The 20722-nt window shown below is 42.8% G+C and overlaps 1 protein-coding gene across 1 annotated transcript in view; it reads left to right on the top strand.

The window, feature by feature from the left end:
- The window catches only part of SLC12A8 (solute carrier family 12 member 8), a 96907-nt gene extending 82507 nt beyond the window's left edge, over positions 1-14400 (top strand). Inside the window, exons 10-14 of the mRNA XM_019522558.1 lie at positions 2607-3294; positions 4150-4247; positions 7650-7767; positions 9413-9473; positions 13436-14400. Of these exons, the coding sequence (XP_019378103.1) occupies positions 2607-3294; positions 4150-4247; positions 7650-7767; positions 9413-9473; positions 13436-13601 (1131 nt within the window). The 3' untranslated portion in view covers positions 13602-14400. The remainder of the gene's footprint in view (positions 1-2606; positions 3295-4149; positions 4248-7649; positions 7768-9412; positions 9474-13435) is intronic.
- The last annotated feature ends 6322 nt before the right edge of the window (positions 14401-20722 follow it).

Raw genomic sequence — 20722 nt, forward strand, 5'->3', positions numbered from 1 at the left:
AAAAAAAACTTGTGGAATATCAGTTTATTAAAAACTTGTGAATGATAGCTATATTCCATGCGTGCCTTTTTTGTAAAATGCTGAACCATAAATGTTCATACCCTTAGGCAGAATCTGAAAGATTTAGATGGACAGATTTAGGGCCATTATCTGGGTTGATCAGTAAGGTAGCAAGGACAGTCTGAGTGGAAAATTAAGAGCTCTGTTTCAATCATGTTGAGCCTGCTTTAAGAGCTTTGTGTCAGCCACGTTTAGCTTGCACTGACAGCTGGCCCTCCAAAAGAGATGTCAGAAAGACACGCAGAGATTTTAGTTTCTCCAGAAGGATACAGAAGTAGAGAGAGATTTTTGAGTCCACTGCATAAAGATGGTAACTAGGGACCACTGTAATTCAGGCTCTGGCAGGGGGGAAAGCAGGCTCTCCACAGGTTCACCAAAGCCATTTTCAGGCATTTTTCAGGGTGGGCTGTCCCATGCCTTGGGCTAAAAGAGCCTGCCATAGGGCTGATGGCCATTGAACAGTGGCACACAGGCTGTTCTTCAGCTGTTTTAAGAAAGTAAAGCTCACCACTTATTAAACAATAATTTCTAAGTAAAGCTCATGTGGGGTTTCCACAGTGTTTCTGGGGCTCTGCTGCCTTTCTTCTCCATGCTTTGGTAAGCTTTTTTTTTTTTTTAAAAATGTCCCTGCCCTCCCTCCCCCCAATGGTTTTAGGCCATTTCTCGCCAAATTAGTTTTCCAGGGTTTCAAGGGCAATGCTAAATTTCAGGCTTTCCTTTGAAATCCCCTGAAGCCCAAATGACAGTAGTCCCTAATGATAACTGAATTTGTGTTATGTGGGTGAGATCATCAAGAGAGGATGTGTAGGGGGAAGAGAGGAGGGGACAAAAGGTCGAGCGATGGGACCCCTGCAGAAAGCCAGAAAGGGAATGAGGAGAATCCTGTGAGTGACGCGGTGAAGGGGAGCAGGAGGAGATCCAGGGGATGGCCGAGTCATGGAAGCCAAGGCAGGGTGGGAGTTCACGAAGAAGAGCATAGTTGATTATGTTGAAGGTAGTTGGTAGGTCAAGGAGAAAGGGGATAGAGTAATGGGTCTGGGAGGAGGTCATCAAAGACTTTATCATGAGTAGTTTCATTTGCGTGCAAGAGGTCATGGGTTTCCATCAGGCTTTCAGTTTCAATTTGAGTTTGGTTCCCATGGAGAAAGTAGCCTTTTGAGGTTCCCTATCCCTTGTGGGTTATCAGTTTCTAGACTGCATGTAAGGAGATACTCATCCTGTGCTATAAGGGCACATCTTCACTAGGGACTTCATGTGGAATGTAATTTGATTTTTAACCAGCCACGAAGATGTGCTTTGGACCATGCCTGACTGGTTAGCATGGACAACAAGTCACGTTCAGTGTCTGTCTAGTTACAGGTAAACCTTACACCATTCGGATTTGCTCAGTGGTTGTTCTGATCAGTACTGACCAGTAGCGCCATATCAGCAAACTTTTTTTTTCTTGATAGTTTTTAAACACAAATTTCTTAATGAAGACGAAGCTCAGGAGTTGAGTTGGTTTCTTTACATTTTGCACATAATCACCCAGAATAGAGCTTTTTGCAGGCCAGATTATGCCCATATCAATGACTTTTTCAGTTTTGAGTAGGTTTGCAGAGGCGTGGAGGGGGCTAGAAATACTGAGGGACATGTCCAAGGCAGTGGAAGGGTGTGCACATTAGACCTGGGATTAAAGTTCAAACCTTGCTAGCTTGGACCTTTATTTTGCAACCCGGATGCACTTTGCTTTGTGTCTTTATCCCATCCTCTTCCCACCTCTACCCCACCCCAAATTAAAAGAATAAAGTACTACTTTTTGTGGCCGCCTGCCTTCCTGACTGCAGCCTGGCATCATTTGTTGCTTTTCCTGAAACACACCCTTCAACATCCTTGACTGCTTAACCTCTTGCCTACTGCTTTCCTCTCAGTGTTAGCCCAGATGCAACTTTATCAGGGAGGGAGAAATGCTCAGCGCGGAGTCCTGTAGTATTGCTATGGCCAAAGGCCTGGCCAGGTATAAAATGGCATCCACCCTTCCAACTCTTGCTTGACTTCAGCTAATAGTTAAAACCTTTGTTCTGATCTTGTTCCAGATAGCAGCCTACAGCAAGTCTTTTAATTGGTAGCAATGTGTTTTCTTGCATGGCTCTGCAATTGGAAAGGCATGATTAACTATAATTAGAAGTGTTTGTCTCTGAATCAGTGACCAAACATCCAGTAATCCTTTTAATACTTGGGGTGGGAGGTTATCACTGCTTTATCACTCTGTTTCGTGGACAGGGAAAATGAGAGAGGTGAAGAAGCTTGTTCAGGGCCACACAGCGAGTCAGTGTCAGAGGTCAGATTGGAGCTCAGGTTTTCTGAATTCTAGGCCTTTGCTTAATCCACTAGACTACATATTTGTGCATGTGTTTCTGGACTAGCCAGGTGCCAAGAAAATTGCCTAAACGTTGCCTACCTGTAGCTAATCCTCTGCCAGGGTCAACAATGTGTGTCACCTTCACTTTGAAATTGATGATATCTGTGAATATGTATTCAAATCCATTTGTTGGTTTACCAAACAGAAAGGACCTAATAAGACACCAGTGGCTGCAATTTGCTTAACGAGTCTCATCACCATGGCTTTTGTCTTCGTTGGGCAAGTGAACGTCCTTGCTCCCATAGTCACCATCAATTTCATGTTAACATACATTGCTGTGGATTATTCCTATTTCTCAGTCTCCATGAGTTACAGCCTTCAGCAGAAGTCCAGGAGGACCCAAAAGGAGACTTTGAGGTCCACCCATTGTTCCCAGCCTTTAATATTTAACAAACCTTCCAGGTATGGGTCAGATGGAATAGTCCAAAGCAGGACAGATGGCACCTTGCTAGAATTCACAAAAGATATGGACCAGCTCTTTAAACCTTTTAATAAAGACCTGGGGACTCAGAAAGAAGACGAAGAGAAGGATAAGGGTGTAAGCCAAAAGGTCAAGCCAAAAAAGATAAAGAAACCAGCAAAACAAACGTTGCAGGATAGCTTTCTCCTGGATCTTGATCATCGTGTTTCCCCTGCTCACGACTGTGATTCTAAATCATTGGAGCTGAGTGAGGAACCTCAGCAGAGCTTTGCCGAGCAGGAACAGCCATGCGAACGGAGTCCATGTTTGTCGCCAGCTCGGGACCCCAAGCAAAAGCGTGATGATGAGCTCATGGAATATGGAGACGAGCTTTTTAATGAGATGCAGGATCCCCACAATCAGAAAGTGGAAGGTAAAGATTACAAGTGCGGAGATGGACATCTGTGTTTTCACGAGGGAATGCTTAATAATCTGTCCTGCTGGTGCTTTTCTGTAAGCATACTAGAGGCTAGCATTATATGAGGCTGTCATTCTGTGATTCATAGCGATAATATCTTTTATTATAGGTAAGGATAGAGTTCATTATAATGAATCACAGGAGAGGTTCCAATCTAATTTGCCTATGGAAGATTATTTGCTAGAAAACAGGCCAGATTTATATAGAGTTGTAGGGCTGCTTAATGTATACTCATTCTGAAAATGCCTTCTTAACGCTGCACATTAAAAAATCTTGCAGCACATCCTAAGGTTTGTTTTCATCTGGATGCTGGATGGGATGGTGGGGGTAAAGGGATATGAGCGTAAAACCTGGTGTATCAAAATGTAATTATCCCCACACTGCGCAGGGAGCCATAATTAATCATGTCACCTGGGCAGTTAAGCATCTACATTCTTTTATGTTGTAGACCTTGACATTTAATGCTTTGTTTTGAGCTGTTCATCTGAGGGTCTGGGTGGTGTTAGGAGCATCGATTCATTAAGCTTCACAAACACTAGTGAGCTAGTTAAGTGTTTTCTCCTTTGTATGTCTGAAGAAACCAAAGCACAGAGAGGTAATGACTTGTCCAAGGTCACAGGGTAAGACAGTAGCCTGTCTGGATGTAGAACTAAAGTTTTTAACGCAACTTGGATTTATATTTTGTCTTCATTTAACCAGATGCGGTAGCAAAGGTAAAAAGGTTGTAAGTTGGAGTAACCTACTTCTTTTTGGCTGTGCTTGAACACCGGTTCTGTGCCGCAAGGATTCTGTTCTTTTTCCATCCCACAGATACAAATGGAAAGCAACAAAATCAAGAACTAGAAATTCAGAGGATGCCCGAGTCCTTCTACTCCAGACTTTGCAATCGCTGGGTTTCTTTGGCTGGTGTAAGTCACTTTCCTTTACTGTGTGCATTGCTTTAGGATAATAGAAAATGGAAAGAAATCGCAAATCAATGCAATAAAACACATGTGTAGGGTCGTTTTCAAACCCAGCATCCCAAGTCACCAAGCTGTGCTTTAACTGGAGGACTGAGATAAACGACATTTGAATGAACAGCTTTTGGGTTTCGTTGCGGCTTTGCCACACTCCCTGAGCATAGCGCAGTTCATCGTGGCACTGTCCTGGGAAGATCCTGGAAACAAAATTGACTTGGGCTACATGCACATGTTCAGATTGTCATCTGGGGCTATCAGGGTCGTCATTGCTGTTATCCTCGTCAGGAGGGCATGTAGTCCATCCCCCTTGGATATTAGGATAGTCTTCCTAATATCCTAGCTCAGTCTCCCTTGTTGCAGTAAGAACCCATTAATCTGTGTTCTGTTCCCCGTAGACACAGAGAAGAGTTGCTTTATAGCAACCTTTTTGGTATTTGAAAAATGTTATAAAAAGCCAACACTCCCTGCCCTGCCCTCTGCTGTCTTCTCATTTCAAGATTAAATAATTCCAGTTCTTCCTGCCTTAACTTTATTTTGGTTGCTTTCCACTGGACCCTTTCCAAGAGGTCTGTGTCTCTTTAAGTGTGGTGCCAAAAACTAGTCTCTGTACTCCAGGTGCAGCCTCACCAGTACTGAACTCAAGTGGAAGATCACTTCCCTTCAGGTGCAGGCAACACTCCTGTTAATACACCCCAGTATATTGTTGGCTTTTTTTGCAAACTTATTTATTGATTCATACTCAACTTCAACTCTAGTCTCTAGGTCCTTTCCTGCTGTGCTGCAGCCTACGCAGTTGCTCCTTATTTTGTATTTGTGAGAAACTTGTCCTTACTGAATTTCATTGGATTTATTTCAGACTATTTTCCCAATTTTTCAAGAACATGAATGAGGATATTAAACAATACCAGGCGCAGGACAGATGCTGTGGGCACTCCATTTGAAATCTCCTCCCAGTTTCACACTGAGCTATTGATGACTACTACTTGGGCATGTCTACGTGAGATGTTTACTGCACAGTTGACTAATTAACTGTGCAATAAATGTCTTTGCATCTACATATGTTCCCCTATTAGTGCTTTAAACTAATAAATTAATAAAAATATTTACAAGTACTACCCTGCTGCAGAATTTTTTCATGCAGAGCAGCACATGTGTAGATGTTGCCCTGGGTGCTTCAGTGCAGAGCTAACTGACAGGCAGCCCCACATGCTGAAGCAACCTCATGCCTCAGCCAGCCCCTCCACAGCATGTGGATCCTGGTCAGCTGGTCTGACCAGGCTCCATGTGCTATGCACAAATAAAATCTGAAGCAATATCCTCCGGAGTTTTTTGCTTCCGGGTGCACATTCAAATGGCATGCCTATGGGAGCAAAAAAACTCTGGAGCAATAAGCTCCAGAGTTTATTCATGAGCATTAATTGCATGTGTAGATGTGCCCCTTGAGTATTATTATCCACCCACTTACATACTCGCCATATTCTGTTTATGTCTAAATCAGTGGTGCCCAACTCATATGGACCCTGTGTCCACATAGGGCCAGTTCATGGGGTGGATGCATTGCACTCTATCTGGTCTGTAGATAGAGTGGAATTTATTTAATAAATTAAATTTATTGGAAGATTAAATTATTTAATTAAATAAGATTCATAAATGGAAAATTATAACAAGTTTATAAATATTCCGTCTACAGAATCTAACTCTATGTATAGGGGGCCCTCTATCCCATGGGGAGCAATACAGACCAGATAGAGTTAGATTCTGTAGACGGAATATTTATAAATTTGTTATAATTTTCCATTTATGAATCTTATTTATTGGAAGATTGTCTAAAATTCATCCACCCCACCGCTGCATCAGCACGAGTCGAGGTGTGGGCTGGGCCATGGCAGTGGCAGGTGGTGGGGGGTGCAGTGTGTGGGCAGGTAGTGGGAGTTAAGCTGTCTGAACTCTGCCCCTTGCTCTCCATTAAACAGGGGGTGGGGTAGAAGGACTCGTCTTAAATTCAAGTAAATGTGGTATCTTAATCACCCCTGGTTGAGACCTGTAGTTCTAATCTTGCTTAGGAGAATGTCTTGGGAAGCAGTGTTGAAAGCCAAGGAATATCACATCCATGGCTTTTCTTGCCTACACAAAGCCTGTCACCTTGTGAGAGTGGGAAATCAGCTTGGTTAAGCAAGACTTGCTCTTGACAGATCTGTGTTGACTGTACTTTATCACCTTGTTAACCTCTAGTTCACTGATTCTCAACCAGGGTGCCTTGATCCTTTCAAGGTAGCCGCACAATGTTAGCACTGTTAGGCGTACAGACATGAGTCACAAGAAAAAACTGGAGATTTCAAGTAGGAATCCATAGTGTTAAAAACAATCTGGCCTGTTGTGGTTTTTTTGAGTACTTTGCAACAGAAAAATTATTCTATTATTTCTTTATAGTCAAAAACACAAGTGAAAATGAAGAGCTGGCATTTTCCAAGGGGTTCCTCCAGTCTGAGGTTGAGAACCACTCAGCCACTTCGAGTTGCTTAGAAATAGAGTATTTGATTACATACTCCACTATCTTTCCAGGGCTTGTGTCTTTCTTTCTTTATTTTTTGGCCAGGGGTCATACCTTCTGTTATGTTGATTCAGCTCCTAACACATGGTAGATACAACAGGAAAGCAATATGGAAGTAATAGTAAAATAGTCAAAGCAACTGCAGCATATGTCTGCCTACTTTTGTAGCAATGACTTCTGTGGGGAGGTGGCAAAAGTGGCAGAAATCAAGCAGTCAGTATGCTAAATGAAAAAGTTTTAATGAAAATTTTGTGAAAAACTTGGGACATTTTCCATGGAAATTTTTGAAAGAGCAAAAAAGTCGCAAAGGAATCAGGTGCAAAACCCAATATCAAGCTCACCGCAATTAATGGAGGCCTTTCCATTGACTTGCAAAGCCTTTGTCAGATCCTCGGTGCAATTCCAGTGTTTTACCGGAGACCACAGAGTGGTTGCAAAACAGGACTTAATTTCCTTCTATATCATGGAGCGGTGCTCTGTTGCAGACCAGGGAACCAGCAGGGCATGGCCAATAGGTCTCTGACCACACAATTCTTCTGGCCAAAGCGCTCAAAAAGGTCCTGTCAGTGTAAAGGTGTTGATCTGCATTCCTCGCGAAGAATTTAAGGATAAATTCCTGACCTAGCAACCCTCTGTGAGGGTATTAACTCTTTCTCACAGTTGAGTGTACTGCATTTCTGCCACAAGAACAGAAGAATGGCAGAAAATGACAGCTGGATTTGCCAGGAAATACTTATTAGAAGAGCAGTGAAATATATTTCTGTACTGTGCTGTTATCCTAAACCTTGCATTCTCAACAGGCTATTGGATCGCTTGTGATAATGTTCATCATTCAGTGGATCTATACCCTTGTTAATTTGGCTGTAGCAATTATTCTGTATTTCTATATTGGCCAAGTGAATCCGGGTCTACCCCCTGGTGAGTGTTTTTATTCTGTAGTATTAAATCTACTTAAATACCTATTAAATTTTAATTGGAGTTAATTAAGGATCGAAGCACTTCCATTAAAAATGCGACTTGCGTATAACAAATGGCAGGTTTTGTTTTCTCATCAGGTGTAGTCAGATTTGATTCTTTTTAATTTTTATATTTGACCCTGATTGCAATTAGCATTTGTTAGCAAATGTTTGTTTTGATGGTTGTAATAAGTTGCTTTACCCTGCTCTGTAGTCAGTTGCAATGAACCGTTATTGATGTTAAGAGTTAATAAGAACAGCAGATATTAAATGCATCACATCAGTGAGTAATCTCCTACAAATATATTTAATAAATCTAATTATTCAACATAAGCCTACCTGAGAAAACTGCAGCAGGAATTGGAATTACAGTAAGTATCTCAGTAAAGCTCAGCATTTGTAATTGTAGAACAAGAGGGCCTTTTGATTCTAGAATTAAACAGGTTTGAATATATTAGGAACATAAGCTGTGAAAATACTCTTAAGTAAAAGGGCATTAAAAAGGTCCATGCATGTGATCAGCTTACACAGGTTCAACATTAAACAGTAACACACATTCAAGAAACCATCAGAGCCCACACTTGGTTGGTGTGTGTGCTGGGCATGAAAGGGTTGAGATGTAGAGACAGCTTGGGTGTATGAAGGGGGTCTGTGAACATTTATATTGACAGATTATTTATGCTGTGCAAAAAAGACTTTGAAGGAGAAGTCACTGGCATTCAAATTTCTAAATGTCTTAAGTGCTCTTGGCAACATGCTCCTTTGTTAATTAATTAATTTGTAAGGATGTTCCACTCTGGATCTCATGAAGACAACTTGTAAGAAACAAAAGAAAAATGAACACCCAAGTCATTTGCCATCCCACCTGCTCCCCACTCATGGGTTTTCTTCCTCAACCTCAGTCTGCCTTCCTTATGCTCTCAGTCCCATTCAGTGGGCTGTATAGAGCATTTTTGAGCATTGGAGCATAGTTAAGATTTTCTGGAATACTTCAAGCTTGTCATTACACACCTTCCGCACTTCAAATAAAATTTCCTTGACTTTTTATTTAAAAAACAAAAGAAAAGAGCAGTGTTTGAATAATCCCTGGCTTGAGTTGTCACTGAATGTCTTCATCATTACTCTCTTTCCAATGACCCATAATAGTGAGGGAAGTATTGTGGCTTAATGAATTGAGGAATGGGCTGGAACTTCACAGACCCTGCCTATTTCTGGCTATGTTAGTAACCTGCTTGGGCAAGTTACTTCACTTTTTTCTTTCTCAGGTTCCCATCTGTAAAATGGGGGCAACAGTGGTTACCTGTTTTGTAGGGTGTTTGGAGATCTATCTAGGGAGCTGTAACATAGGTGACAGTGCTATTAGGTTTTTCGTTTTATCAACATTTTTACCTGGGAATAATCAGTTGGTCTCTGTGAAATCTGTGGGGATGTTTTAGAAGCTTCACTGGATAGGAATATTCAATATCCAATATACAAATATTCTCACAATTATCATTTAAAGTTCTGACTTGTGTATAATTAAGACTAATACGTTAATACGATAGATGATGTATCGCTACGATGAGTGAATTGGCATCTCCGTGACTTTGTGTGGTTTTTCTCTGTAGGGGCAGCTGCTAACTTCAGTTTCTTCAGTTGGATTAAATTACTTCTGAGCAAGTTATGCAGGTTGGTACTGACCACTTGGTAGTAATGTAACCAATGCTCACCCTCGACCATAACCAACTACAAGGGTACAGAAATGTGGCTGGCTGTCATTTGAACTGTACGTTGCTGAAAAATTAAATCACTCCATTGCAGTAGAGTTTGCTGCTATAATTGACCTCTTGTACTTAAAGTGCTGATATGGCTAGAGAAGAGACTATGGAAAATGCTTACTACCTTAAAAGTAGATCTGTCCCTGTGGGGTATTTAGGGTGTTGGCAGAAATAAATATGTACTCCTCATAGGCCTCCAGAACCTCGTTACCTCTGGGAGCGGGAGAGGGATTTTGCTCTGGCTTCTGCATCATCACATTTGTTGTTAAGTACATGTCAGCTCGTGAAGCTTTATGATGTTCTACAAACCAGAAAGGACAGTTCTTGGCTTTCCTGTTTCATGTTGAGTTTGCAAGTCTGACAGTAATTGGGTGGGGGGGAAGGAGAGGATGTTTCTAAGTGAAAACTGAGACTCATTTGGGGCATGTATACACATGCTGGGGGTGGGGGGAGCTTTAATTAGAGCAGCTCCAAGAGCCACTCTAATTAAAACGCCTTGAGTATCAGCATCCCCACACTTAAAAATGGCAGCAGAGGCACTTAGTTAAAGCACCCCACGCCCCATTTTTAAGTGCAGGGATGCTGATACGCCAGATGCTGGAGTGCGATAATTACCATGCTCCAGCAAACTCAATTAATTGACACGTTGTAATTACACTGTGTTGGAGCGGCCTCACTGCTCGTGTATAGACATCCTGAGAGACCAAATGGAGACTTCAACGATGACATTAAAACACAGTTCGATATTGAGTTTGTACAGAATGGTATTAGGACAGAACACTTTATTGCTTTGATTTGCTTTGGGATTTTCCTTACTGGAGCTCTTTCCGCTTCTGGTTCATTTATAAATTGGCTTTAATTAATCAAGTTGCTGCTATTAATTATTAGGAGCTAATTTCTATTAGATAGACGTTTTCAGCCCCCAGGACAGCGATCACCTCTTGCTCTCTCGTTCCGTCTTCCTGTAATTTGATTGCTTTGGGGTTGAACACATCTTTTCCCATGCTGTTGTGACATGGGGGCACGTTATGGCAAAACTTGTGCAGTGCAGCTGGGCAACCCAATGGCTTCCTTTGATGAGAACCGAACTTCAAGGACTCCCTAGGCTGCAGCTGTAAATAAGGCTCTGTACCACTATGACTGTTGGTGACAGATGACAATTAGGACTTTCCCCATTTTAAGGGGAATGTCCCAGTTGATGCGGAAATCAGACCTCTGAGTCAAGTTTTCACTAATGATAGATAATAAATAGGTACTTTTTAGGTAACGATGTTTTTCTATTATTGTAGCCCTGACAGGCTTCCCAGCCATGACTGAGGCCCTATTAGGGAAGTTTACTCATAGTGTGAGACACTTCCTGTCCCAAGGTGCTCACATACTTAGCAGACTAAACAGGCAAAGGGTGGGGTGCAGCTTTCCCAAGGTCAAGCATGAGGTCAAAGGTAGAACCAGGGGTAGTACTCAGGTCTCTTGATGCTCAGCCTTATGCCCTCTTCACTAGATAAACCGGTCGTGGGATCTAAGAAAAGTAAGCAGTGCCCTTAAAGATTTTGTATCAAATGGCATCACAGTCATGTGGATAGCTTTACCTACGTGGCCAGGGGAATGACTCATGGGAGCAAATCGCATACACATTTGAATGTTTGCAGAGTTCAAGCCCAAGTTCGACAAAACAGACCCAGGAAGGGGGAATGGATTCAAAGGGCATGCCTTACGTTTGTGCAGATCGCATGAGGGCCAGGGGTATGTCCCACAGTCTTCTTGCATTGTTTGTAGCATAGTTTCATAGATTTAGGGTCGGAAGGGACCTAGTAGATCTTCTAGCCCGACCCCCCGCCAGGGCGGGAGAACAACAAAACCCCAAGAAACGGGACTCAAATGAGTCCAGCCAGGTAGGTATCCAGCCTCTTCTTAAAGACCCCCAGGGTAGGGGCCAGCACCACTTCCCTTGGAAGTTGGTTCCAGCTCCTAGCCGCCCTAACTGTGAAGTAGTTTTTGCGGATGTCCAATCTATACCTCCTCTCCATCAACTTGTGCCCATTACTCCTTGTTATGCCAGCGGGCGCTAGGGGAAACAGCGTCTCCCCCAAACCCTTCTGGTCCCCCCTAGTGAGTTTATAGACGGTCACCAGGTCCCCCCTCAGCCTTCTCTTGTGGAGGCTGAATAGGTTCAGGTCCCGCAGTCTCTCACTGTAGGGTCTGCCCTGTTGTCCCCGGATCATGCGGGTGGCCCTCCTCTGGACCCTCTCCATGTTGTCCACATCCCTCTTGAAATGGGGCGCACAGAACTGGACACAATACTCCAGCATAATGTGAGTTAATGCGGAGGATTAAGAGGTGAAGCCTGAGATCAGGATGGGTGGGATAGCGGCAGAAGCCGAGTCAGAATGACTCATTATGGAGTGAGTTGTACCTGACGTGGCTGATCCGTGTCCCGTGCAGAGCATCCATCCACTTCCACCTAGCTCCATGTTGTGATGTATGTGCTTTATCTACTGAGGGCAGAATTCTCCTCCCCCCTACCCCTGTGCATTTCTTACCCCCAATCATGGCCCATGTGAAACAGTCCTCATGGACCCCTCAGGATGTAACAGAGAGTGGCAATGTGTGGTGTGATGGTGAAAAGAGGAATGATCCAGCCCCTTGCTTTTGGGTGCTTGTACTATTATTACAGGCAGTTCAGTGCCATAGCCTGGCAGGTTTCTAGCGTTCTCCGTGCCTTTTATCAGTATTGTTGATTAGTTGAGGCACAGCCAGGAAGGATCAAGTATTACACTGGCCACTGGCCAAGATAGAGGTTGATCTTTTTTTATCTCCTGCCACAAAGTGAAATCTCTCTACTTTAGACAGCTCTCTTGGTAGCCTTATGATAATGCCTGCAGATCTTGCACGCAGTAGAGTCAGTTCCAGCAAGGCCGTTAAAATAATGCTTCTCGGCTGCACCTCAAGGCATTGCATCGCAATAAACTGTGGGTTTTGCCCGAGATGTACTTGTCCATTGCAAAGCAAGATAGGAAAGGCCATTTTAATAAGTCTAAGGAGCCTGATTCAGTAAGGGGTGGAAGGAACCTCAGAGGCTGCTGACTGGAAGGCAATGGAAAAGACCCCAACCTGATTCTTTAACAAAATCTCAGGACTGGAGATGATCTCATGAGTTTTTTGGATTATGGCTCATGATTTTTTTAGGTTTTTGGGATCGGCTCTGCAGAATTGCCTAAATTTAGACATCTGAGTTTGAAAATGCTGTCCGAAATTCATTAGATGGCATGCGGGGGAATCCTGCAAAATCTTGCTGCAGGATTGAATCACGTTGACTATCTTTTACTGTTGCGCTTAGCAGGACTAGAAAGATGAGTTCTTCTAATTTTCTTCCAGCTTTATGGTCCGTAAACTTTGGAAAGATCAAATCCATCTTTCTTTTTATATTTATTGCCACCTTAACATGCAGCTGTAATTGGAATAAATTCTGCCTCGCTCCTTGTGAAACAAACTCAAGGAGAGGAGACAGAATTATGAAACGAAAAAAGAAAATCTCTCTTAACCTCTGTTACTAACTTTTTTTTCTCCCCCCGGTAAAAGAAACTGTTCCCGGTTTCATTTATACAACCCCCTAGCATGAAGGAAAGATTAGTCTTTTTCTCTTTTTTTTTTTTTTTTTTTCCCCTTTTTTTTTTTTTTTTTTTTTTTTTTTCCCCTTTTTTTTTTTTTTTTTTTTTTTTTTTCCCCTTTTTTTTTTTTTTTTTTTTTTTTTATCAGTGCCATGCCTTTGTGCATCATGGATCCAATTCATTTTGTTCACACAGTTCAAAGCGCAGCTGCCAATGGACTTTGAACAATGGGGCATCTGAAGTTTCTGTGTTTCTCTGTTTTCAGGAGAAGGCCATCCCCAGAGGAGTGGATTGTTGTGACACCGTCCTTTGCAACAGTTGGCATGGAGACCACTCAGCTCACTGAAGAGAATGCAGATTTTGCCTCCCGGGACCGCTACCACCATTCCTCGGTTATCAGCAGAGCTGAGTTTGTGAATCGGTTCCAGTAAAGGAGCAGGAAAAGAAAAAGATCGAGGCATTCACGCCAGCAGTCATCGGTGCCGCACTGCCTGGTCCATTACTTGCATGCTCTGAAATGATGCGAGTCATTTTTTAACATTTCCACAGTTTGGGGGTGTTTCCCCCCAAAAATGGTTTTCAGTCCTCCTTTCCAATCCAAATCTTGTCTAGTTAAGGGGTGGGGGGGAAATAACGGTCTGTAGGGAAGTGAATAATTATTCATTTGTTTGAAGCCTGAAGAATTCAGCTAACTATTAAACTCTAAATGCTGTCAAGTTATTAGATGCTTGGTGAATGCGGTTTAAAGCTTGCATTCAATGAACGTGGAGGCAGGGCGATGGGTTGGGTTGGTGAATGAATGCGGTTCTCTGCCACTTCCCTGATTGATGCAACCTTGGTCAAGTCTCTTTGCCTCTCTCTGCTCCATTTTGCCTCCCTGTACAATATTATTAATCTACCTCACAGTTTTAATTAACTGGTGCTTCCAAAATATTTAAGGTCTAAATCAGATGAAAGGTCTAAATCTGGCCAAGGCAAGATTATGAATGTAGAATCAAATCTATTAGTTTAAATTGATTAACATAATGCAATGAGCTCTTCCATATTGTCATACTGTGAAATAATACCGTATAAATGCTAAGTAGTTGTTTTTCAATCTCACTTCAATGACTGAATCTTAACACTGACAATAAACTGGGACCTTGCTCTGACAATGTAAGCACGTTGCCCATTTGGAAGTGTTCTGCTTCGAACAATAAATTTGATTAAAAAATCCTGGGATGTGTTTTACCAAAGATTTGCGCAAAGCCATTATGTTACTGACGGTTTGTATGGGTCCTTGATCTGGATGGGATGGTTTCTGATGAGTGAAAATTACTCCTGTGTGCTACTGACTTCAGAAGGAGCTTGGGTAGGAGTGGATTTGGGACATGGGCTTTGTTTACATAGGAGTCCGTTTTACCATTTAGAAGAAATGAACCCGTTTGTCTCGGGTCTCTTTGAAGAGAAGCAATCTCCACACAGTTCCTTCTGAGGTCTAAGTGAAGGAACAACCCTCATACATGCAATAAATTAGTGCCAGATACTGTTCAGAGACTTTAACAGTGTGTAATACATTGGGAGAAGGGGGGAGAGGCGCAATTTGTTCAGTTTCTTTTCATCTTTTATGTTTTTCAATCACCCATTTCTTGTTCTGTGAAGCAAAAAAACTCTCAAAAGCAGCCAAAAGCTCCTGCTTTCTGCTCCAGCTATGGGAAAAGCTCTCTGAATTCCTGCTGGTTGTGAAGTCAGTCCTGTTACAAGGTGTTGACTATCTTTCACTCCATTGGACTCAGTAGGAGATGCGAGTTCTCAGTGGTTGATCCCAGGACTGGCCTGGTTGGGCACTGCAATATTGTTCTGGAGATTGAAGAACGCCACCATCATCACTGAAATCAAGAAGATCGTCGAGAAAGCTTGATCCTCCTGCCAGGGTTCAATTTTTTTCTGCTTTGATCACTAGGCAGCTTTCCTTAAATGATCACCTTCATAAAGACTAGCAGGACACTGTCATATTAACTCAGCCCAAAGGGTCACTACCACATATTAGAAATATCCATCTCACCATCTCTCACTCCCTTTTCCTTCTTTTAGAGAGGAATACTGCAATACATACTGATGGCTCTGAGCCAAGATCTGAGTTAGCGTTGACCAGATGCCAAGGGTGGTTTGATCCAGACAAACTCCAGACAAACTCTGGATCCAGATATTCCAGAATTTACTTGGTTTCCAGTCCAGTGTACACCCACCTCTTATCACTAAATCCTTGCTCTGTGTCCTAAGAGTCTGATATGGCATCCATGGGAGTTTTGCCGTAGTCTTCAATGGGAACAAAACTGGGCCAGTAACTGGACTTGTATGGGTACCTGATGGTCAAAGGTAGCAAGCATGCATACAGCTTCACCTCTTAACATACTTGAAGCTTTTTCCTGATACCCTGCCATTGCAAAGACCAGTTCAAGGCAGAAGACTTCTCTCAGAATCTTTCAGCAAGAAGTGATTTTTGTATTAAATGTTTTGGACAAATTAACTCAACGCTGACCTTTCAAAATGTGGTTAATGTAGCTGTGCAATCTTCAGATGGTCTGTACAACTTGTTTGGCTGTCCTAACAAGCACTGTGTTCATTTTATGTTATGATACATAGCCATAATTATAAGAGGAGCCGCTCTCTGAAAAAATGTGCAACACTTACAGCTTTGTTATGTCTAAATATTGCTGTGCTTGCTCCATTCCATGATACCCTTGCAGCCCTATATTTTTCTGTAATAAAAATGAGAGAAGCAAATAGTCAGGGATAGTTAGATTTTCTCTTGGTTTTTCCTCTTCCATTGTTAGGTCCTACACAGTTCAGTGCCCTCTTTAGAAATAAGAGGCAGCAAAAAAGAAGAAAAATAAGGGAAAAATGTTCCTTTACCACCCATGTCTTGTCTTGTTTGGGAAATGTGTTAATTAAAACCAGATGACTGGGTTTGGTGTGGACTGTTTAAATACCATGCACCACAATTCTTTCACTTATCCACTGGAATGTGACTGTAATGTGAATGCCCATAAGTACAAACAATGGCTTTTTGCTTTGTGCAATAATGTTTTGATTGTGCACCATTCCTTTTGTCCATTTCAATCCATCTAAAGAAGAAAAAGAATAGAAAAAAATGCTTGCTTTTTATCCAAAGTCTCTGTTGCATCTTAATCTTTGCTTACCCCAGAGCAAGACATTTACTGGCCTGGACTCACCCGTGCTCAAAGGTGTCCTGTACCTTATGGCCCAAGAATCAGGTAAAATCCGACTGAAGGCTATTCAGGGGCTTTGCATTATGATTGAAATAGTGTGGGGTTTTTTGCTGTTCTTGTGCATGAAGGTGAATTTCATGCTTATCTGAGTAGAAAAAAATGTACTTTTGCTATTAGCTTATCCATAACCTTACTTGTGTTGATTATGTGAAATTCCTGCTACAGCTTGACTTTTTGCAGGAGAGAGAGCACTTGTAGCATTGGACTTAGGAGCTGAAACACCCTGTTCTTGTACCTGTGCTCTCCTAACACAGTCTGTCTCATGAGTAGGAACTCATGTTGTTGTAATGCCATGATGAGCATTAGATATCTGGCCTGCACCTTGTGTGTGCACTGAAGAAAGGAGCTCATGCTGGCAGGATTACGGTGAAACACCACCTTGACCATGTATCATGTGGCCAAAGTGAGAGGATGACAGATCTTTTGGAAGTTCAGAATAGTTGTTTCTGTGACTAAGATCAAAGACTGCTGCCAAAGACCATTCAGAGTAGCTCTCAAATTGCAGAGAGAATTTGAGCGAGTAATCATCTCCGTGGCATTGTCTCTAGTTGCCTTAAGTCTCAAACAACTTTTAAGTCTGGAACCTGCCTTTGCGGGAAGGTACTAGAAGCAACAGAAGAGAGGGATGTATAAGAGGAGTATGGCCCTGTTTATGTTGCGTTTCTTGAAGGCAATAGCTGACTGATAAGGTTGGGGATGCAAAGATCCAGGACTTCAGCTGTGATTGGTCTGCTGTGATCACTGCGCATCATGCTGAGCAGTATAATCTCATTGCTACTTTGTGCTCTCAGTGCCTGTCATCCATCTGTTGTTTCTCACCTTGTACTTAGATTAAGACCTCTAATACTGTAGGGCCTGGATCCCTGATGGAGACACCCTGCCCATGTCATAATAATAAAAAGCATAGTAGTTGCTCCGTCCAGAAGTGGTGCAATCACCTACCCTGGAAATCTTCAAGAGGAGAGTGGACGGTCGCCTTGCTGGGGTCACCTGACCCCAGCTGTCTGTCCTGCCTGGTCCAGGGGGCTGGATCCGACGATCTTCTGAGGTCCCCTCTAGTCTTGCAATCTATAAACCTGTGAGCTGCCTGCTTTGCAGAGGATCAAACCCAGAATTCACAGGGAATGATCTGAAGGACACTTCTGAAAGCAAGCTCTCAAAGCTTTCCATACCTTATACCAGTATAAGCAGCACAAAGGATGATAGATCTTCTTGATCTAGATCAGGGGTGGCAACCTATGGCCTGGATTCATCCCACAGGCAGGGTGCATCTGGTCCATGTTGACATTTGGGAGGATGCAGTGAGTTGAATCAGCAGGAACGGAAGCAGAGGTGACCGGGTCAAAAGTGGTGGCCTGCCTTTGAGCTGAACTGAGTTAATTTGGTCTGCTATTGCAAAAAAAAGGTTGCTGACCCCTGATTTAGATAGGTCAGCGTACTTGGTTCTGTATGCCTGTACGTTTGCAAAGGCAGATAATTATGTCAGATGGGAGTGGTTTTTCTGTAGTTGTTGGACCTATTAATTAGGTCAACTTTTCTGTTTTAATGCTTGAAATAAGAATGTGCTGATCTTTGATTACATGGTTGCAACCTAAAGACTCCTGTTACATAACTGGGTAGCAACCAGCTATGAAGATATTGCACATTTTCCAGCTCTAGCTTTATAACTGGATGGACCTGTTTATGGTGTGAATAGTTACTTTGCACATGTAGCCAGTCTAAATTAATTGAGCAATTAACCAATTGTGTAATACACGTAACATGTAGAGCGGCCCTGACAGATCAGGGGTGGGCAATTATTTTGGGCAGAGGGCTGCTTACTGAGTTTCGGCAAGCCATTGAGGACTGCATGACAGATATTAATTAATATTAATTTTCTGAATTTTTTTAGGGGCCCTACGGGCCAGATAGCCTGCCCTGGTAGGCCGCATCTGGCCCCCGGGTCTCAATTTGCCCACCCCTGTGATAGACAGTGAGTTAATGCGTTGTTGGCTATTGCCTGTGAAGCGACGGGAACTAATCTCACCTTAGAGCCCTAGTAAAAATGAGCTCATTGAGTTGCACAGGGGCTAGGTGCTGCTTGCATGTATGTCATTGAAAATCGGGCACAATTCTGTTGAGTTACACCATTAGAAACCCCCGTGAAGATAATCAGGGGGGTTTGGAGGATGAAGTGAAGACACGTTGGTGAAGATGCGCCAGAAGTGTTGTCCTTTTCCAGGAGCACCGGATTAACACAGGGAGGAAGCACAAACTCTTGATGTAAATCAGGTGATTCTGTCAGTAAATGAAATGAGTGGTGGTAAGATTAGCTTGTGTAAGATTAGTTTGTGTCCCTCTTAAAAAGAAAAAAAAAATGGCCGCGGGTATGAAGTTAACAACTTTTTCCCTTGGCTTTGTCAGAAAGGAAGAGCGTGGGTGAGAATGTGTTACTCTTCCCCACCCTGCAGCGACCTCTCAGTAGGTTGGTAACCTCCCTTGGCGCCTCTGGACTCCGCGGATTGCATAAGGAGAAAGTGAACTTTCAGCTCAGTTGGAAGAACAGCTCTGAGCTTTATCTGTGCTATCTACTCCCAGACAAGCATCCTTTGGTTAATATCATTAAGAAAATTTCCTGGTATTTCTGCTGCAGAGGCTCATATGCTCCCACTCTCCTCAAGAAATATTTTGCTTTCAATTTACAGATATTTTTTTCCCTTCTCTTTTAATTCGTCAAAAGCCAAAAAAAAAAAGATAATGTCTAACGGGTCATTCACCCCCCCTCCCCCCAATATTTAAATGGAGGTATAATCTGTAAATCAGATCCTGCTTTATTTTGAAGACTGACCTGTACGTTTGTAGTATTGTGGTGAGTCCAGTTCCACAACCTCTCTGCCCGATTCTTCTTTGCTGCTAGCAGAACAAGACCGAAATACAGTGGAGTTGCTGTCTCCAAGTTTTACTCATGTTACAAAACCACCTAAAAGGCCCTGCTTGGATCAGGGCCTTGTTGTGCTCTGTGTTATCCCATAGAGTAAGACACAAATCCCTACCCTCCAAAACCTTGCAGTGCAAACGGTCGAGACATAGTGGGGAGAAGCAGGAGCAGCCATTTTACACCTAGGCAGTGAAATTAAAGGGCAGATCCTTAGCTGCTGTAAATTGTCACAGCTCTATTGATGTCTGTGGGCCTGCCCTTGCAAACTTAGCCCATGGTCACGCCCAGAGTTTTGTGTCTGAGCCTGGAAGAGGCCCAAGAGCAGGCATCTTATAAATCTCTACCTCCAAAGCCATCTTCTTTCTCTCACACTAAGCATTCCCTGGTCAGTCCTGAATTAGCGCACGCGCGTGCGTGCGTGCGTGCGTGTGTGTGTGTGTGTGTGTGTTGGGGGTGGGGGTTCTGCACCTAATGACATGTATCAGGAGTATTCAGTTGGGCAGTCCAGAGACTAGTAACAGCAGTGATAGAGGAAACCAGATAGAAAACAAGCATCCACAATAAATGATATTGAAGAAAAGTGGATGGCTTGGTAGAGTCTACAGTTTATTCTTTTCTGGATAGTATATGAGCTATTTGACTATGAAGCGATGTCTCTTGACCCACTGTCTCAAGTTCAGTTTATTGTCAGACAGAAATTATTAACATGCTGGAAGTTGAGACTTGGAAATTGTCCTTATTTCCTGATTTTTAGAAGTGCAGCATCAAATATAAGCCTCCCAAGGATAGAAGATGAGAATTATTGAATTGCTGTATGGTAAGCAGTGGGAGAAATGACCAGAATTACTGAGCCCTCTAGGGTACTTCAAACAGGATATGGCTTTAGTTGGGCTGAAATGGCCTAGTGCTTTGATTTTACCCAGAATGGGGGTTACCTGGGTAGAAGAAGTACAGATGAAGCTATTATTTGGTAGCACCTTGGCAAATAGCTATATGATTCTTTTATATTCTGAAGCAACGGTTGTGCGTTGTTAGAGATTAAGTTTGGAGTCTAGTGTTTTAGATGCTAGGTACTAGGGTCGAAAGGGACCTCAAAGGATCATCAAGTCTGACCCCCTGCCCTGGGCAGAAAAAAGCACTGCCAGGTGCTTGTCCAGTCTCCTCTTGAAGACCCCCCAGGTAAGGGAGAGCATCCACCTCCCTTGGAGCCCATTCCAGATTCTGGCAACCCTAACCATAAAGAAATTCTTTTTAATGTGCAGCCTAAACCTACTCTCCACCAGCTTGTGGCTGTCGTTTCTGGTTATCCCAAGGGATGCTCTGGTAAACAGGGCATCTCCTATTCCCTCTGCATCCCCCCCCC

This window comes from Gavialis gangeticus, unplaced genomic scaffold (genome assembly GCF_001723915.1).
Source record: "Gavialis gangeticus isolate Ggan-Ray unplaced genomic scaffold, GavGan_comp1, whole genome shotgun sequence".
Taxonomy (NCBI): Eukaryota; Metazoa; Chordata; order Crocodylia; family Gavialidae; genus Gavialis; species Gavialis gangeticus.